The sequence below is a fragment of the Typopeltis vanoorti genome, chromosome 22 (assembly GCF_054136105.1).
Source record: "Typopeltis vanoorti isolate ZY-2024b chromosome 22, IOZ_Tvanoo_1.0, whole genome shotgun sequence".
Classification (NCBI taxonomy): Eukaryota; Metazoa; Arthropoda; class Arachnida; order Uropygi; family Thelyphonidae; genus Typopeltis; species Typopeltis vanoorti.
Genome location: NC_143570.1, coordinates 16,145,339 through 16,167,120, shown reverse-complemented (window position 1 = coordinate 16,167,120; position 21,782 = coordinate 16,145,339). Strand labels below are relative to the sequence as shown.

The window sequence follows — 21,782 nt, the reverse complement described above, 5'->3', positions numbered from 1 at the left end:
TAACTATTAAAACCTTCACTTTATTAGGTGCCTTGCGATCGCAGACCTTCATTTTACGATAACGTGTTATTTTATTGTTTTGTAAAATAATGAAATTGCTACGATAATTAAAACATTTAAATTCTAAAAACTCAAAATAAAATAAAAATTATTTATCCGGAGAAGATCATTATTTGTATTATTCCAAAACAGAAATCAGTGCATTTATATTCAGTCAGGAGAGACAGATAGTTTAAAAAAAAAAAAACTCACCTTATTCTTGAGCTAATTTGCATAAGTAATTTTCTGTGAATGCAAAAGGCAATTTATTTATTAACCCCAAATGTAAAAAAAAAAAATTTCTTAGAATAAAAGAAAATTCAACTTTCTTTCATTCTACGAAAAGCCCTAAGAGGACTTACGCGTCAACCAAGCCAATCTTTTTTTTTCCTTAAAGCTCGGTGAAAATCAGAATTTAATCTTATTAGGAAGGAAGGATTATTTCATCTCGAGAAATGAGCTATTTTTATTCTCCCAAGCGTGAAATTCTTAAGAGCTGTTTAATGTTTTCTACCATTTTCTTGAGAACCATCATGCGAAATTATATTTGGGTACTTATCAGGATTGTCTAGTCTTCCTTAATTTTATTTGATGATCGTTACAAAGTAACATGATTTAAACTTTTCCGATGCATACAATTGCCATAATTACTACGAATCATTAGCTATAATAGCTTACAGAGCAAAACAACTAAAATAGCAATATTTCTAAATATTTTTATTGTGATGGTTGATAAAAAGTGAATTTTACAGACAATGATAGCGTTGATGAATAAAGTAAATCGTGCGTTTATTTATAAGCTGAATAAATGCGTTTAACTACCATCATTACTTTTTTTTTACAATTACATGGATGAAAAATATATCTTATCGTTATGAAGATTACTTAACAATGTAAAAATAATTCAAAAAAAATGAAAACATGAGCAGGAAACCGATCAACTGAAATTCCTTTCTTGTGCGTTGCAAAATTTTCTATTGGATGTTATGAAATTGACAATAACTGTAAAGAAATTTTTTAAACAATGAATGCGCACGCAAGAAACAGACCAACAGAAATTCCTTGTTGTGGGTTGCAAAATTTTCTATTGGATGTTATGAAATTGACAATAACTATAAAGAATTTTTTTTAAATAATGAATGCGCGCGCAAGAAACAGATCAATAGGAATTCTATGTTGCAGTCTGCGAAATATTCCATTGTTATGTTGTGAAATTGACGCAACCATAAAGAAAATCTTTTAAACAATGAATGCACGCGCAGGAAACAGATTAACAGAATTTATTTGTTGTGGTCTGCGAAATAATACGTTGTTTCTATTATGAAATTGATCTAACAATAAAAGAAATACTTTTAACAATCATTGAGCGCAAGAAAGAAATCAACAGGAATTGCTTGCTGAGATGAGCAAAATTTTCCATCCTATTGTTATGAAATTGACGTAACTGTTAAAAATATTTTAAAGAATGAATATATGAGCAGGAAACAGAAATTCTTTGTTGTGGTTTGCCAAATATTCCATTGTTATAATATGAAATTGACGTAACAACAAATACATTTTTATATAATGTGTGCGCGCGCAGTGGAGGTGATTATATAAAAATGTATCAATTTCCTTTAGATATTTTATTATGAAATTTATAATTCCATAAACGGGGATGGGTTGTAACACTGGTCTGAGCAATTAATAGAACTTCGTTCGACGATATATGACCACACCACACGCATATGACAAAAAATGCTGTTTTTTTTCCTGAAGCAGCTGTAACAGTCATTGAGCATGTCTCTTACAACAACAGTTCTTGAGTGGCACCACTAGCGTAGCTGGATCGTAAAGCAGTTTAATCAGTAAAGGTTGTTTTCGAGTTCTTCACTTCGTAAGGCAAGTTGCTTTAGTGTGGTGCATTGACATTCTCCTTTTCACTTTCGTTCTTTCTTCGCTTCGATCGATAAGCTGATCACAACAAACATTAGAAGACACGACAAGAACTTCAATCTGTCGCTGGATGAAGACTACCCTCCACGTTACTCAACCCCCGAGGGATTAAACGATTTTTATTTTTAGTTTTTTTATTTTGCAAACGTCTTTTTTCTCTTCTTAAACTTTTCAATAAAGATTTCCTAATTTTTTTTTCTTCTTTTTTTGCTGCGCTTGGACTTTGGGTGATTATTTTCTTTGCTGTTTTATTGGGTTGCCTTCATAAAGAGAAAAATTATTTAATTAAAAGTTTTCTTAGAATTTCTACTAACATCGCTGTGATTAAATCTTGCTTGTGTTCGGCTTGTTATTCAAACAAATTCTCCTTCTTCTTTTCTTGTGCTGATTTTAGATGAATACGTAATTCTGTTTCCAAAGTTCGTGTGTCTGTGATGGAAGTAAAAGCGATTTTTGACGAATTGAAACAAGTGAATCAAACAAACTGTGATTTAAACGCTACTTAATGTGTTTGAACAACTACGTTAATTATTATTTAATTTTTTTTTTAAATCCCCTTCTACTACATCTGCCTTAAACTTAAAAATGACATCGCAAAAATATTTCTAAAAATAATTTAAAAAAAAATTAGCACTGCCGTACTGTTATCTATTACATCAATTCTCCATTTTTGAACCCTTCTTTTGGTTTCGATACTGCATTTGCAGTTTTTTGTTTGTTAATGTACGTCGTAGGGAGAGTACCATGAATGCAGTATCGTCTGCGTATTGTGGTGGCAACTGTCGTGGGATGTCAGCCATGTAGATAGATGGCAAAGCGTAGGTGATAACATGGATCTAAGGGATACCTGCTGTGATTTTACGTTCATATCACCTGCTTCCCAGCAGCTTCACTTTAATGTTGAGATCGGATCGCTGCGGTATGAGTTAACACGTTAGACCAATCCTAGTGGGAATTTGGCAACGTCCATGAAGATCGCTGATGTTTTCCACAACTCTGAAGGAAAGCAGGCTGATTGGGTGATAGTTTAGTGGAAGGGGTGATGCTTTTCTTGGTTTTGGTATTAAGATTACATCGGCTGTTTTCCCTCATTCTGGAAGTAGGGATATCTAAATATTGCATTAATAATAGCAAGCTTATTACCGCTTTATGTGGAAGGTTAAAATCCCAGCTGGGTTGGGTGCTTTCCCATTTAAGCTTGCTTATGATTTCATCAATACTTCAACAGAGGGGGGGGGATGTCGACTGGATGAGATTTACGTTCGCTATGCATTTTAAGTACAATGTATCCAGCTACGTATTTTACCGATGAAGACTTGGATCTATGTGGGTGTAGTTTGGACTACACTGATTTTCTAGTGTCGGCAAAAGCTTTAATTTGGTCTACGGCAAAGCAGACCATATTCACCATGGATTTGTATAAGCAGTTTGCGCGGCTCACACGTGAAGACCTCGTCAGGCAACATCAATAGCCAAGCCTCGGTTAAAACTTCTCTGGCTGGTATTAAAGTAAAGCCAACTCTAAAAATTAAGACGATCCCTAGACCACTCCATATAGTGGCCGAGAGACCGTCCAACTCAGCGTTGGCTCCACCACTACTCATATTTTCTAGGAAAAAGCATCCACCGATCCTCAAAATACTCGCTCAAAGTAAACTCCCCGAAATCTAAGCTCCACCGGGAGCAAAATTTCGGAAGAAACTTAAGAGAGTGAAATTCAACGCCCCAGATTAACTGCAATAGCCGAACCGCAGTTAAAACTTCGATGGCTGAAGCATTATCCCCTACGCTGAAATGCCTATTCTAGCTTCTTATTTACATATGGTTGTAATTTAATTGTAATATCATATGAATTTTTTAAAGGTGTTTGAAGTATATTTAAAAATAATTTTAAATATTTCTAAAAATTTCAAATAATTTATAAATTTTAAAATAAAATAAAGGTTTCATTATTATTTTATAAAAATTTCCAAAAGATACTTAAAATATCCATCTTAAAATTTAAGATAACATATTCATATACTCCCATAACGTATAGGAAATTAGTTAACGGTAACAACAAGCATGGAATGGGAGATATAATTTCAATTGGTTATTTCTATGTTACGTAATGCTCAGTCGTAGAAAAAGAAAGAAGTGCTAATCGATGATGGAGGGAGGGGTAAATAGCTGAAGACAATAAAGCAGTCAGGTAATTTATATTTCACGCGCTATTCATTACATCTGGACTCTGGGGGGATTTCTGTTCATTCCGAAGGAAGTCTGGTGGGAAATAACACGAGCGAAGCGATGGCCGAGTGCCAAACACGCCGCCAGAGGACTTCTTACCTTCCTCTTATTTGGTTCAAAGCATCGAAATGATCAAGTGGAAGTCGCCGTATCCCAGTCCTGTTTAATATTTAAGTGGGTTTTCCATACCTTCGAAGATATTATTCGAATCTCAATGCAATTTATTGGAAGCGCTAAAATTATTTGTCCATCGTGGAAAATTCTCGAATGTTTTACTCTGGAGATGGTAAATGAGGACCCTGAAAACTAATTTATAAAAATGCGAAGAAGCTTCTTTGATCAGACTATGATTGGCAACATCCCTTCGCGATTTCGTTTTTTTTTTAAATATTTTCAAGGGCAGCCTTATTTTTTTTTTTGTTAGTACGAAAAACTGAAATATTTGTGCCTCGCGTCTGCATTATCGGTCTCAGATGGAGGTGGGAAGGTTTGACTAACAGACAGACAAACCAGCCACCATACACACGACATAGAGACATTTCTTTATGGTCGGATAACTCACCTTTACCTGTAAAGCGCTGTACAAAGGTTATTTGCATCGTATCTATTCTCATTAAGCGACGGAGGTTGTATCGTAAGCAGGGCTAATGATTCAAAATGCTCGGAGAATGTCACATGATCATCATTTATTGTGCATGAGTCCAGGTGCTCGTAAACGATGTCTGTAGTGATTTAAAGTGCTCGAGAAGTGTTCTGTCATAATGTATAAGTGCTGTATAAATAAATATCGTAACAATAATGCTTTTAAGCGATCTTATCGTAGCATTTTTAAAATAGGAAATAAAAAACATCGAAAAAATAGCAATTTAATTGGAATATGAAATTTCATCTTTCAGGGATTGCTTTGTTTATTTTTAAGTGCCCTGATGGGGACTGATGCAAGCTTTTTTGAACATTTGCCGCTGTTATACACGACAATATCTCGAAGAAGCGAAAAGACGACGTTAGACAGACCAAAACCACTGCAGCTTTGAAGGCAAAAACAAAAGAATTTGGTTGACGATAAGGAATACGCAGAATACATTTACACAAAATCGAAGGTAAGAAAAAATTCCCTTTCTAGTTGATAGAAAAACTTTATTTTACATTTCCTGCAGGTCGCTTCAAATCAGCATAAAAATTTAACGTTTCTCCCTGGCGACAATCGATTGCTCTTCTAAAAGCAGAAACATCCCTACATACTCTTCCATCGTCTTTCATTGCACATTGAAGGGGAGTGTTGAAATCGGTTTACAGCTTTCCATTTAGGTCTGAAACTGACAGCATTTCAAAGTGTAAATTTTTCTTCGTCAAGAAAGCCTACGCGCGTCGACAATGCGAGCTATGAAAGAATCTTCCCCATGTTCTCTCTCTCTCTCCCCCGTAACGCACCAAGTGAGGCTCGTGTTGACGCGTCTTGTAGGATGAGAAAAGTTTAGTTTCTAAGGCATACAATTCCAATTTTAGTTCACAAAAAACCAAAAATTCTTATCCAGTTATTGTAACGTGTTAGCTGCTACGCTAACTTATATTTAACAATATAAAAGTTCTGTTTTATCTCATACAAATGAAAAAGCTGGCATCTGAAAAACTGTACATTTCATTACATCATCAGAAAATAAACAAACAAACCAACACTTCACAGATAGAAAGTCATTGTTATTACGTCAGACTTGGACTTTGTTGTCTAACAATGAGCTTCTACGTTGCAGTTGGCTAAGAATACTTTTGATCTTCTGCTATTCACAACAACCAAGTTTAATAGAATGACCACTATTCTTGTTACAGTTTTCGCTTCAATTTTTTTTTCAAATGTTGTCGTTATCCAAACGGACAGACTTATAAAATGCGATTTGTAAAGTCCTTTATATTTTATTACCCTGATTTTATTACCCATACATTTTAACGTCTCTGGTATGTGATGAAAGCCCTCTTCTCAGGTGAATGATGCTATTCGCAAACCGACTTTTGTGTTCCGTAAATGAGAATTCAAACCTGTCCATTACATGATGAAAGATCTCAACTATCGCTACTGTATTAAGTCGTCTGATTACGGATAGAAGGTTGACCCAGACAGTATGATAAGCTTGTCTAGACCGTGATATCAGATACAAAGAACCTGCATTAATTGAAGGAGCGTCAGATGGATTCTAAACCAGTCTAAGAAAAAGAAATGGGGTGCAGAGCATTCAATTGAGAATTCTTAACCTAAACAAATACTTGGCATTCGTTTCGAGAGAAGTTTCATTACGGTTATGTTATAGCAAATAATACATTGAACAAACACGTATAGAATACGTTATGACGTACGAGGGTTGGGTGTCCAGTGTCGACTATTGATCAAGCGTAATTGGCCTCTTGAAGACTTTGTTGTAAACTTGTAGACTCCGAAGTGGCGAACAAATTAAACAAGAAAAAAACTAAAACATCAAATGTTTCTCAGGTTTATTGAGAATCAATGTACAGTTACAATGAGAATGCTAAGGTGGCACTAATCACTGTTCCCTTGACAACTAGCAAGTCATAACCGAGAACTGGTTGGAGGGGAGATCAATTAGTATTTTGTATTATCATTTATAATGGAAAGGATTCTGTTAAACGAGTTCGTTAGTTTGATTTCGTGCAGTTGTTGTTCCATTAAGGAAAATAAGGTTAATGGGCGCGTGGAAGAAGTGCGGGTGCACTGTTTAACGGCTTCGGATATTGCCGTAGAAACGATCTATGCTTGATCGTTACCCACATAAAAGGTCACACTTGGACATCTGCAAACACTTTTCTATATAAGAAAAATATTAATAGGATCGTGCTGGATTTAAGAACTTCTATTGCAGGAAGTGAAAGAGAGAATAATAGAAAGGAAAAGATAAAGTAATTAATATGAAGAGTGTGTGTAGGGGGGGGTGACAAAGAGAGAGACATTCGACACTTCAATTTTAATATCAGCCTTAACGATGCATTTAATTGTAGTCAATAATTTTGTTTTGTGATATTCCTTCGGATCTAAGATCGATGGAATATTATATATATATATATATATATATATATATATATATATATATATATATATATCTTACAGGAATAATTTTAGGTTGTCTAAATAATTATTTTGATAGAGAAGTCGTCATTGCAATGTGAAATACAAAATCTCACTTTAATAGTGTTAAACCCAATACGAAGACTCGTTGGCAATTTCCTTCACAATGCGCATGCTCCTAGTCTGCGATCTCTTTGCTATGCATTTATGTACATGACGAAAAATGAATGATAGATCTTTTTATCCATAAAAATCGCAGCTAAAAGAAAACAACCAACAGAAAGAAATAAAAAAAAAATCTTTTCCATTGACTTTACCCATTGACGAGCGCCCACCGAAGCCACTAGTAAGTCCACCATGCATTTCTGGAAATCACTGAGATTTTCTTCCATTTATCATGATTTCTCTTATTTTTTTCTACGACCATCAACACTCGAAGAGGGCAATGAGGGAGCTTTTTTCCTGTTAAAGAAACTTGCAAATGTCTGGCAAGTTGCCAATAGTGAGAATTTTAAAAATAGTTCCGTACTTAATGTCACCTTTTGGTTTAAGGCAAAGTGTTTTTGCTCCTTTGAGACAGACTTAACCATTGATGGTGAAAACAAAACAAAAAAAAATGTGGTAGTTTCATTTGAGATAAACTTCATGCAAACGATAAACACTTAATGATGGAAAATAATGATGTGCAGAAGAATTGTGGTATTTTAATGCAAAGTACTAGCTGGAAGGAGTTTTTTTTTAAAAAAATAGGATCGTAATGTTTGGTCGGGGCCTGCTATTCCGTGTGTTTGCTTAATGTGATAACCATTTTCATTTATCATAAAGATAACGCTAGAAGTTAGAACAGCTTAAAAAAGTTTCAGTTTAAAAAATAAACCTACATGCATTAAGATTGGTTCTTGGACATATCACGTGATTAATATATTTTTTTTTTTCTTTGCAAACAGTAAACCGGACCACAAGAACTCGCGCAATTAACAAATCCACGGCCTCATAGTCCTAGTTGTGTCTACAAAAATCCAACAACAATCAACACCGGTTGATAGATCGTAAGCCACCCTCGCGGCCAACGATAGAATTTTACCCATCAATAAATACGAAGTTTATTCATAATTTTAAATAATGGCTGTTTGATGTATAAAATGTTGAAAGGGCTGCTAAATATGAAAACAAGTAACTCAACTAACTCAATATACTAGAAAATATGGCCTAACTTTACGTAATATTTCGTTACATCACGTGACTATGTGTTTATTTTTCTCATTAACCACCACTATTATCGTACGTCAACTTAAGGATGTGCACGGGAATGTATATTTATATATTCTGTGTGCGCTTAAAGGCCTACTTTGATACTTCTTTCTTGATACTTTTTTTTGATTTTGTTTATCGGTATCAAATCCGAAGACTGCAAAGCTTATAAACATTAGGATTAAAGTGTTGAGTGTTAATAAGATGTTGTTACGCATAGACTAACTTCCAGTTTTAAAAGCTCCTTTTGATGTAAAATGGAAGGAATAGATGAAGCTGAAAACAAAAGCGAAGAAGACGTAAGAGGTAAGACGTAATCCTACTTTTCGTAGGATTTGCAATCTATGCCTAAATGCAATTAAAGGAGAGGTTGCGATGGGTTTTATTTTGATCCTGCCTGACTATATATTCCAAAAAGCGTTGCAAGTGACTTGAGCAAAGTTTCTGGATTATGTAAAAAAAAAAAAATTAAAAATTAAAAAAATTTAATTCAATTATAAAAATTGAAAAGCTTCTTATCCCATCCATGATGCTAATGTGCTATAGCGTTTCTACCTTTCTTGTGTGGAACTTACATAAAATAATAATCAAGAACTCCCTGCATTCTATTTATGATAGAGTTGATCTTTTTATTTTCTTTCTATTCTTTAACATAATTTGATGGTGGATTAATTTCAAAACAGAAATTGAGATGCTTCCACATTTCTTTCGTCCAATATAAATTAGGATAATCTCTTCACCCTCCATTTTCTCTTAAACGCTAAACAGTAGAACATTTTTATTATTAAAATTGAACAAAGGAACAAAAAAAAAAAAGAGGCCCGTTTGCTTGGTTGTTAAAATTGCAATATTTCTTTTCGTAGTGCAATCGGAGATAATGGAGGAAGTCTGGTGACATTAGGAAGTAAATGCGTGGCAGGTGGAAGGATTTACACAACGATTTGCGTGAGGGAAAAAAAAAGAAACAAAGAAAGGAAGAACTTCGTTTGCGAATAAAAGTTGAAAAACAACGAAAAACAATTAATTAAATGAAGAAAGATGCTTCGGAAAAATGAAATAAAAAAGATATGGAATACTAAAGAGAGAGAAAGACCGAGTAAGATAGATAACAAAAGAAAACGTATGAGAACACAATGATGATGAAATCAGTGAGAAAAAGAACAGATAGAACGAGAGAGATCATTAAAATTATTCTCATAAATTTACTTCCAAATGCGCGAATTTAACCAAACGTAAATCTTTTGCACGGTGGCATAAGAATCTCATTAGAGTAACCTGCTGATAAAGAGGCTATTTCGGAGGTCAACAATTCACCTTCCTCCGCTCTTTTTTTTGTCGAAGACGCAGGCATTACGATTTATTGGATAACATGTTACTTTGTGTAGCGATGGTCATTCCCTTCCAGCGTTTTGACCACGACGCATCGCTTTTAATGGTTGACGGAGGTGAATGATCCCTGGGGATCAAAGCGACGCAAGGAATTTCACTGCGAAATAATCCGACGTGTGGTCGGAAACCCCCCCCCCCCCAGAAAGTGATGCAGAAAGAATTCCGGCAGCAAATCATCAGTAATTCAACCCAGTGGAAACTCCTGCGTGTTTGTAACGGTGAGAGGGGAGGGTCTCGCTGGGGCGTCTCTCAAAGACGCCCAATTGACAATTGCTATTACTTTTCATCACTCCCTCATTGTCACATTCTCTGCGTGTTGTTCAACTACCTATTAGTTCATTGTGTACTCTCCAGACATTATCGTTAAATGTTTTAAACTGAACTGTGCGTTTCTCATCCCCCTCTTCCCCCTCTACGGAGTTCATAACATGGCATTTAAAAGGAAAGTCGGTGTCCGTTCTTAATGTTGATGTCCCGTAACTTTTGGAGGTACAGTGTAGACATAATTACTCTACATGCGATCTCTGTAATCTCAATATTAGACTAGAATTATTAGCGGTTACGTACATTCGCTATGAGGTCATGCCTGGAAGACGAGTGTCAATCGTGCTTATATTATTCCTCTCAGGGGCTGTAGCCAGGGGGAGGATATGAGTTTTTAAGACTATTTATTTATTTAGAGCCAAATGCATTAAAATTTCCTTAAAAAACGAACAAACACTGGGAATCATTAGCTAGACAGACAAAAGAATGTCTTAGTTACGCGTTAAATGATAGAAATACGAAAAGAGTCACTTACCATCAGTATGCAGAGCCGACACGTAAGTCCAATTGTGTTTCTTCACGAGATCCACCATCACCTGAGCTTGAAAGAAGTCCGAGGGTACCACCCTCAGGAAGTACTTGTAGAAACTTTTGTCGCTGAGGTCGCGACTGGTGGCCGAATAGCCGATCTGAGGTATGCTAAACAGTTGTAATAAGTTCTGCACCTGAATGGTAACAGTGCTCGACCCGGGACCGATCACGCCCACCAGATTCTTCACTTGCTTAGGATGTCGAGGACATTCGGGGGTCACCTCCATACCGGGAAGAGAGTTCGCTTTGTTGACGACAACGTCATCGTTCATGGCGATAGCGTCTCGGATGAACTCGATGCTCTGTTCGAGGGCGGTGGGCGAGTACCAGCAGGAATCTCTAATTTCGATCCCCAGGGTGATGTTCGGGAGAATCGCGGGATCCTTGTTGATTTCGTCGATCACTTGAAAGGCCGCCTCCACCCTCTGAATGCCGTATTGTTCCCGCATCTCCCCACAAGTCCGGGCTTGAGCCTGTTTCGGTCCTGGTGCATGGTGTACGGAAAACAGAGCCCCCATCATGATGTCGCCGGGGATGGTTGCGGTACGACGTTCGTTGCGGGCACCACGGGTCACCCAAAGGCACGCGAAAGCGAATATCAACGCCCGGAGCACTGCCTGTAAACCAGGTTCTGCCGCTACCATCTTCTCTCGGCGAAGGCACACATTACGACATCTCCGTGACTTTTCTTACTGAGTTGCGGAGAAGAATGCGATGCCGCTCTCCCCTTGGACGTCGACTCCTGTATTCGCTGCTCGGTGTCATCTCACAGAAAAAGGAAACACCGCTGTGGTCATCTGTGATGAGAGCTAATTTGTCTTCGCACCTGTTTCCTGCAAGAGATAAAAATACGTGGCAGTGACCTTCTGACGATAGATGACATCAATTTCGTAATTTTGTTACGTAATATTAATTATTTAATTCAAAAGATTTATAAGTTTGTGTGGTAAAAGAGCATACTCGAAATCCGTATCTTTTTTGGTTTGATCCAAGCGCTGATCTTCTTCCACAGATCCATGACGTCACTTCCGAGGCAAATCACTCGTATATTTCTAAACAACAAACCAATAATGCTCACATTTATTGCATGCGTTTTCGCGGTTGATTACATACGAAACATAACACAGCGCGCCTTTTAACCATTTACTAACAATCAAGAATCCGTTTCATCAAATGCATTGGTCTACTTCACATCCCTAGAGCAAATAGTATTCTTCTTATTTAACCCGCACGAACGAACGAAAGAGCAAAAATAGTTTCCTTTTGTATTACAAAAGATACAGACAATTGCTCAAGGGTTATAGAAATTCATCATGGAGCTTTACAATGACGACAGATCTGTTTTTTCTGTTGCTGAGAATGTTATGTGGCTTTTGTTCGGATTGTTAGTCATTAGGTATTCGCCTGTGCATGGTTTAATTTCCAGGAAGTGTTTTTATTATTTCTTTGGAAGAGCCAGCCAGCATCGTGTAATCTTACAGTCTTCCACTGCACAAACACTAATAACAGCTATTTTGTATCTGAGGTAATTACAAGCATAAAAGTAGACCAAGGCTGAAGTAATTTATTATTTTTTGAAATTAAATACACGATAGAAAGACGCTTCGTTTGTTCTGTGATATTTAATTCTCTAGAAGAATTTAATATTGTATAAATATTCAGTCTTTCAAGCGTGCTTAGAGAGATTTCTTTGGAAAAACGCGTAATCTTTGTAACGAAAATAAGAAAAAACAAAAAAATGTAAGGATACACTGCAAAAAAACAAAATGGATGCAATTGATAATATCCCTGTATAAAACAATAACCATGTTCAATCAATGACGAATTCAATTTGAGTTGATTATTAATATGTATGGTGATGACGTTATCACATGGCATAGTGACGTCATCATCATATATAAGAGTCTAGAAAAGATGAATTGCGAATTGATACTTTATATCTGTAGATTCAGTAGACTCCACTCTGTATATTCTGTGAATTGACATCGCCTTTGATAAAAACAAAATTGTTTCGGTCGTATTTGTTGACCAGTTTAAAGCAATTGATACAATCAGGCACTTCCGGCAAAGTTAAGACATATTGGAATACGTGGGCCTCTGTACAGGTGGTTTAAAAATTATCTCCAAAACAGGAAACAAATAACCTTTATCGGATCTTCCCAAAATACAGAGTTGTCAGTAACCTGTAGGGCTACTATATGCAATAGCTGTAACTTGGCTATCAATCAGCTACCTCTCTAAGGCAAATTTTCCAGTACGCAGATGACACAGCAGTGGTATCTGTCAATATTGACATAAGCACCGCACAAGCAAATACGACATCAGTTTGGTAGCTCATCATAAACTCCATTCTGATTCAGCTACACTCTGACAAGACAACCCCTCTCGGCCAGTTCATAATAAGTACATAACCATCCAAGATCTGTCATCGAACATGAAATATAAATACACAAGCAAAACAACCACCATTACATATGTTGAAACAATACGATGGATGCCACATATAAATATAGAAATCGCTACTAAAAAGCCACCTGGAGCCTCTACGTTCCAGATATAACTGTGAACAAGAAATATGCACTCTACATACCCTGCCTTACAGACATTGAGATGCACTCTACTACTTGAGGCGTTTTAGTTCAGTCATTTATCATCTCATTCCTAGAATATCTGTGTGCGTGTGGGTGGATGGATGGGTTGTCATCCTACTGCAATGGCGTGGAATATATCAGATCTATTATATGTCAGTTTATTTCCAACACAACAACAAATCAATAAATAATAACTAACCAGTTCCATCCTCAACATAAGCTTCGAGGATGCAATCTAATACATTACACCTCATCCAAGATCAATATAAAGAAGAAAAATAATTCATTGCAAGCACAGTATTTTAAAGGTATATAAAATACACACTTTAGTGCAAATGCTAATAATAAGGATATTAATTTTGATTCTTCTTCTTATTATTATTATTGACATCCTTTTTACATTCCTATAGCAGAACTTCCAATAATCAATCAAATTATGGACGACTCTCTCTCTCTCTCTCTCTCTTGGAAGACTTTACGGTCTGTATATATATATATATATATATATATATATATATATATATATATATATATAATAATTATAACAATCACAACAGAAAGGCCACTCGAAGCTTCTATATCCCAGATGTTAAACAAACTACCTTTTGAATACAGGAACCTTACAAATTACAATAGCCTTAAAAGAGCCTTAAGGACGTAATATGAACAAAAAATACGCACCCTATTAGTTCAGGCTTTCCATTTCAGTGAAGCGTCATGACATTCCAAATTATCATGTGTGGGTGTGTGGGTGTGCATGCGTGCGCACGCGTCCCTGTGTGTGCACGTCCTACGAAAATAGTGAATATCAGGCCTATCAAACGTCAGCCTACGTCCATCACAGCAATCATACCAATAAACAATAACTAACTGGTGTCATCCTCACATAAGCTTACTAAAAAGCTTCGAGGATGCAAGCCGAGACATTATATCTCAACCAAGATCAACACAAAGAAAAAATGTCCTAGTAAACAGTACACAGTCTTGGGAACTGAATACCGAAGAATAAGAAACCATTCAACAACGTGGAGAAGAACCTACTATAAGAGAACTATAAGACACACGCTCACCTCTGGACAGCAAAACATGAAAAGCCTGTCTTCTGATTAACTAGATGCTCAAACTAAGAAACAAAGATACATTTGAACACAAAAAAAACACAACATAGAAACTCTATCGAACAGCTAGCATATTTCAAATAGTATTTTACGGATCTATGCTGCACCTACAGAAAAAGATCCCTCAGGACACGAAACATGTCAGTTCATCATTGGGTCTACGTACAATTTAGCGTGATTCCTTACCAACAAAAAAAAGAAAGGCCCTTTTCTCTTGCTCATCAAATTAACTCCAACAAAGGATCGAAGACATCGGACCACGAGATACTAAAAGACACTCCAGTGATAGGTCCCATCATACTAAATAAATAAAATCTTTGGAATGGACCTATACCAGACATGTTAAAAGAAATATTGATCACGCATATATAAAAAGAAAATAAACTTCGTAAGAAACTACAAATCAATAACTGTTCTACCACTTATGAGTCAAATGAGGAGCAGATTCCACTATCAAGCAGCAACGATTTCCGCACCATGTAAACCATTATAGCCTGCTTACTGGAGGGCTGAAGTGGCTTGAAAATGTTCCATGCTTAGTCGTTAGGGGAGGAGAAGTGGATTGTCTTAACATTCATTCCGTCCATCCACAGCAAAAAAATAAATAATAATAAACTGTACTAGAAAAGATAAAATTGAATAGAAAAGATGCAGAATAAGATGAAGTGGACCACCTAAGCCTATCACTGTCACTCCGAATTAAACTATGTAGACCAGAAGAGTTAACGTCTAAATACATAAAATTAATTATGTAAAAGTCATTACGTGAATGAACATTTTAAGATATGCTATAACGACGTGTGATTCTGTGCAGACTACAAACTAAAGAGATGAATATCTTTGCAGTATAAACTGATAAAGCTGATCTTTTAGCAGCCAAGAGACGATGCCAAGTTTATCTTCACTGCAATAACAACGCATAAAATATTAACAGCCCAAGCCAGTACGCAATTATGCTAAAGCATTACCTCGATGCTAACTACGGAATAATGAGAACCACGTGCTGTATAACAAGGCCTCACATGTTTTTCAAGGAATAACACACACACCTAAACGCTAATCATTGTCGAAAATCAATCAGGTTCTATTGTTTACATGTTCGAACCACTGAGTGGTACCGAAGCATCACATAAATGGGTTACTTCCAAGATCATCAAAAAGCGTATCTAAATGTCACCCTGTATTGATTGTAACATTTACGATATACAGAATGTCATGCGTATTCATTTTTTCTAGAGTACCAATTATTAGATCCTATTGTATAAATCAATAGAAAATAAAGTCAAAAGATAAAAAAAGCTAAGCAAATGATTATAACTATGTTTTTGAAATATAAGGCCTTTGTTATTGAGGTTACTTTATAATGTTTTTAATCTATTCTTTTGAATTTTTTTACGATTTATATACGAACTAGATTTACCTGTTGTGAAGTATTCCTTCACAGTAAACCGCGATAGCTTGCATTGAAAGGGGAAAAAATTGCATTATTAGCATATATATAAATATGACCTGGAGATATTTAGGGAAGCAACAGGTGGCGCTTCGATACAATTATAGTCAGTGAATTTCATAGAATAGAGTTCTAGTAAACTAGTTTAGCAGGAAGACACAGCAACGAACGTGAAACCCTACCTACCACAATACCCTTGAAACCAGACTCCTCTAGACAATTACAATCCATTTCGGAGTCCTTGAAGAGAGAGAGAGAGAGAGAGAGAGAGAGAGAGAGAGCACATTTCTGGATAAATCACAGGCTGATGTCGTACCAGGTATTCAGCATAGTGCAGATCGATAGTGGGGGGAGTGTAGTTCGCTTGCTAATAGAGCCACCGTCGGCCACTGCCGCTACGATGCAGCACGAGAGATCGTATGTGATAAGGTAATCATAAAATCGTTCCAACATAAAACCCCACCTACCATCGAAGCACGTGACGGGCGGGTATTTGAGGTCTATTGTGTGCTCACGTATATCTGTGTGTGCATGCGAAAGGGGTGCATGATGAACTCCTTAAGGTTTAAGATGAAGAAATCCAAGCCGTTTTTGAGTATTAAATATGTAGTTGCATTGTTTCTAGACTCCTGTCTCGAATTAAGTGCTTTGTTGTACACGTAGTGTTGAAATTAACACTTTCCATTAATGTTTCGAAATGCAATTATTGCGTCATAATACTCAGCCATTGTTCGTAGACAATAAATCTTCCATTGTTAGTCGAGTAAACTACCATGTTGGATTTAAATGGTTTTCAGGCAGATGAAAAAAAATAAAAATATCTCCTACAATGGAGATAGGACTACAGAAAATTAAACAAAGAAATTTCCTAGATTTTACATTAATAAATGTAAAATCTAGGTATTAAATATATTTTAATGCAACTGAATATCCTCAATTAAACCAACAATAAATTCTTTTTTTGCTTGGAATATTTCGCCTTGTGTTTACTTTGTGAGGGGATACAGGCCGTACTTGACAACTGGTGATTGAGCATGCGCCCATATAACTGACACTACACACTTGCTGCCAAGGATTGATGGGTTCTTTTTTCTTCCCCTTTTTTTTTAATGCAGTGAATGGTGTTTTATAAATTTCTTTCTTTAGTGATAGAGACACACTTGAAGCAAGTATCGAATCCAGATGAACAAACACTATCCAAAACTTCCAATAATGGCTTTGATGTGAACGATGACAATCCCGATGAAAATGATAAATTTTATTTACATTTGTTGCGTTTTATAAAGAGAATGCCATCAAAGACTTTCGTCCGCGTTAAAAATCAAAATCAATGATACTAACTTGAAAATTAGATTGTTTTTAAAAAATAAACTATGAAAATTCGATACACGATGGTTAATAAAACATTTCAACACCCTGTGCAACACGCTTCTGTAGGATGTTGTAGCCCAGGCATTGGTTGACTGGTATCCTTGAACCTGACGTTTTGCCCAAAAGACAAAACAAAAAAAATCTCTAGACCATCGAAGTATACCCACAGTAGGCCCAAATTGTATTGAGGTTTGTGAAATATTGACATGCCCGTATACTATCTTGATAGTTTTTTCTTCTTTTTTTTAATAGCAATTCCTGGCTTATGTGTTAAGTATAATTCTTATTCAGCCGTGAGATTGCGCATAACAGTAGCAGTAAGATCGCATGGCATTATCTGTTGTTATAATAAGTGAGTTGAAAACCAAACTAATATTCATTATTATTATTATTATTTATCTGAAACTTAAAGGGAATCAACAAAACAGCAAGAGTATGTAATCCAGAGTCTGTAATCCATATACTCGCAATCTGTCCTCATAATCTAAATCCCATAATCCGGATATAATCTTTCTAACTCTTCTTTGCACCCTTTCCACAGCTTCTTTATCCCTTGAAACCGGGGAGACCAAATCTGCGCACAGTAATCCAAGTGTGATCTTATCAAAGCCTTATAAAGAGGCAAAGTGACTTCCTTATCCTTACGTGTCAAGGTTCGCTTCAACATAGAAATTATTCTCTGAGTTGTATTTGCAACTTTTGCTATGTGACCTTTGAACTTTAAATTCTTATCCACCAATACACCAAGATCCCTTGCCTCTTCAGTTTCTTGTAGCATAACCCCGCTAATATAATATGCTGCTGGAAATCTCATCATTAAGCTGACAGCCATTTTCATTTGCCCAAATTTCCAGCCTATTCAAATCCTTCTATAAGTGCTTGATATCCGTGGTATCCCTGATTGCCCTGCCTATCTTCCCATCATTGGCAAACAATTGCACATCTCCTGTTAGCCCCTTCCTAATATCGTTAATCTATAGATGGAACACAATGACCCAAGGACTGAACCCTGAGGAACACCACTGGTCACCTTAAATTTCGCAGATTCGCACCCACCGTATACCACTTTTTGATGTCCGTCTGTAAACCATCCCCTGATCCATTTCAAATATTTATATTCCAATCCTATGTTCTCCAGTTTATGAAAAAGGCTTTCGTGTGGTATCCTATCAAATGCCTTAGCATCATCCAACATTGTCCTAGTGTATCCATTCCCTTTATCCAATCCGTCCGTAACATTGTTATAAAATATGAACAAATTGCTAAAACATGATCATCCTTTAGTAAACTAAATGCTGCTCCTTGCAGAGCATAGCTTGAGATACCGACAGGTTGGTAGTCAGACACATCAGTTTTTCACATCAGGAATTTCAGGTTTTCATCAGTTAGACGCACCAGGAATGATACCAATCCTGTGGTATCATTCCTGAGCTGAGATTCAAGTTATACAAACATGTGAACGGTCTAGCCAATTCAGCTGAACATTTTCCCTTAGAAAACGGGCTCATATTCCATCTGTCCTTATTGACAAATTCTTATCCACGTTATGCAAGAGCTCGTCAACCTCATTTTCACGAAGCTCTGACTCTTCATCCAACGTAACAGTAGTACTGTGCACCATGTTACACACACATCGGGTTGATCTATCTTAGCAGCGTGAGCGCTCATTAACTTAACAATCTCCTTAGCTTCCGACACTCGAGTACTATCTGAATTCAGTAAAGTTATTCTTCCACATTCATTCTTTCTTTTGCTTGCCGCATAACAATAAAATTCTTTTGGATTGCCCTTTAGCCTGCACAGTCAATTTCTTTTCGTACTCCGACTTAGCTTTTCACACAATAATCATTATTTTTCTGACATGTGCTTTATATACACCCAGCGATGTAGAAATTAGCGTTTTTTTCCCTCAAAGAATATTTTTTAATTAAAAATTTTTCTTATGTTATTTTTTAAATATGTAAATCTTTGGCCAGTAAAGTCTTCCTTATCATTTAGTATTCATTTTATATTTTGTATATTCCTTCTTGCCAACGTAGCTCTAGCTTATAGCATTATATCTAAGGTAAATAAACTCCCGGTTTACGAACTCCCTGGCGACCATTATGAATGGTCGCCAGGAACCAATTAATTTGTAAAAGCGGGAACTACGTCTCTCACTCGTATACTCCGACATTTTTCCCATTCAGTAACTGATACCATGGAACCAAAGATAGTATTTTCCTAAGTTGATCATAATTTCCAGTTTTGTAGTTCTGCATGTAACCTGTAATTCACGTAACATGTAATTATATTGATGTTGCCATCAGAAAATGGGAACATCAATATAATTAGATACTTCCCAAGAAAGCAAGACATGATCACCAACTGGTGAAAATTCTCACATTCTTAACAGAGATTCCTTCTGATGCTGTGAACAAATCGAACACTCTTTGACCTTGAGTTTCTTTTTTCACATGCTGCTTGAGAAAGTTGTCTCACAACTCAATAAATTTGAATTCATTCTTATCATGAGATGTCACTTCTACCCAATCCATGTTTGGATAATTAAAGTGTCACCCATAATGATCATTCGCTTGGTACCAATAAGACTAAATTGGCGATGTATTTCTTCGTCCCCTGCAACTGAGCCACCAGGTCTATAGCAACACCCCCACCATATATCTCATTCTGTTAACCTCCACTTCACACCAAATAGACTCAAAGTCATCATTACATGGAACATTATTACCATCATTATTTTCTTGTATTTCTACCCTAACTGGACTTACGTCATCTGATATCATTAGTAGCACTCCTCCTCGTCTCCTATCTCTTCTGTCATTCCTAAAAATAGCATACCAATTACACTCGATCCCACTTACCATATCTGATTCTGATAGCCAGATTTCACTAATGCCAACAATCTTAGGCCACATCGTATTCAATAAAGCAACGAACTCAACCCCTTTGTTTCTCATGCTCCTGGCATTTGGGTATAGACATAACAAACTACCATCTAGTCTATTCTTTTAATTCTATTTGGCCTTGTAGAAATTTCTCTTCTCTCTCCTCAGACATACTGAAAAGGTCCGAACCCAAAGCGTACATTTCTACCCCTTTTCCAGATGCATAACCATGTTCGAAGCCATCCATATCTTTATCGCGTTTGCATACCATTGATGAACTTTAACTTTAGCTATAAGTAATTTTTCCAGGCTCCTGATGCCAAATGGAATCAAGTGAAGGCAGTCTCTCTTATACAAGTCTATTTTGCCATCCATCACACTTCGCACATCCAAAAAACGAACTCACATCCATTTCTTCTACACATTTGTTGCTGTTTTCTGAACTATCAAATGAACTTCAACATAAACCCAAAGTGCAGTACAACGAAGAAAAAATGTCGTGGTGAAGAAGTGAATTTTGGTGATTTCAAAAGTGTGTGTCGTGAAAGGAGCTAATACAGTCACACCCCATCCATAAATTTTGGGCCAAAACGGAAAACCTTCAGAACTGAAGATAATTTCTAAGAATGTTTCTAAAAATAGCGAAATAACGATTGCCAAAGTTTGTTTCCATAGAATTGATCTCAATATATCAAGCTCCAAGTTCATCCTTATTTTCCCATAAATAATTTTAAGCATCTACTTCGAAATCTTGTATCATCTTGTATCTTTCTAAATTGTTTTCTTCTCCAGGATTAAGACGCAATGTTCAACGACTACAGATTTACTCTTCAAAAGATCTGAAAAAAAAATTTAATTTAATTAAACTGCTGCATTCGTTCGTTTAACAGCTGTGTAGAGACTTGAACGCCAATTGTTTGTGCAGATGTAGAGAACACCTGGAGTCAGAAATCGATAGTTAATACTTTTATTACTTCTTGCTCTGGTTTTTCATCTTCAAGAAATCAACCATGATTCCTCTCTTTGAGTTGCACGTTTTCTATTGAGATTTTAGAAAAATGCACGGGGTGGCCAATTCTGATTAGAAAACTTGTCGCCTCAGGTGCATTTAACAAAGGAAAGCAAATACTTCGTTTAAATTACACACATACAGAAGAAAGTACATTAATGTCAATTAGTTTCTTTAGGTGATTAATGTTGTTAGAAAGACGAAAAAATAATGACACACAAACAGCCAGCTAATGAGTCCCTCCTAATTACAAAGTCGGCACTTTGGGGATTTTATGGGTTTTGTTATGCGCTGAAGAAAATGAGAAAAAGTGTTTTATTTGAAGATGACTTTGGAGTTTAATTAGTTCGAGACAGAGCTATGATTCATAGAGTTCAACTTTAAGATTTCACAATCGGATGTGTTTTTTTTTTTTTTTTTCAATCTAGACGAGTACACTGCGTTAGAAAATTATCGGATAGTTCGTAAGGTGGGAATTGGTCGCCATCTCTTAACTACTTTAATCACAGACAATGCTTGCTGTGATTGAGATCAGCGAAGTACCCGGATGTGGCCGATACCTTATGCTCCCAATAATGCCTGCA

General features: G+C 36.3%; 1 protein-coding gene across 2 annotated transcripts in view; it reads right to left on the bottom strand.

Moving 5' to 3' along the window:
- The window catches only part of LOC150094184 (metabotropic glutamate receptor 5-like), a 178,501-nt gene that overhangs the window by 65,416 nt on the left and 91,303 nt on the right, over positions 1-21,782 (bottom strand). For both annotated transcript variants that reach the window (XM_090412018.1, XM_090412019.1), the window contains exon 2: positions 10,716-11,604. In XM_090412018.1, the coding sequence (XP_090268144.1) occupies positions 10,716-11,415 (700 nt within the window). In that variant the 5' untranslated portion in view covers positions 11,416-11,604. The remainder of the gene's footprint in view (positions 1-10,715; positions 11,605-21,782) is intronic.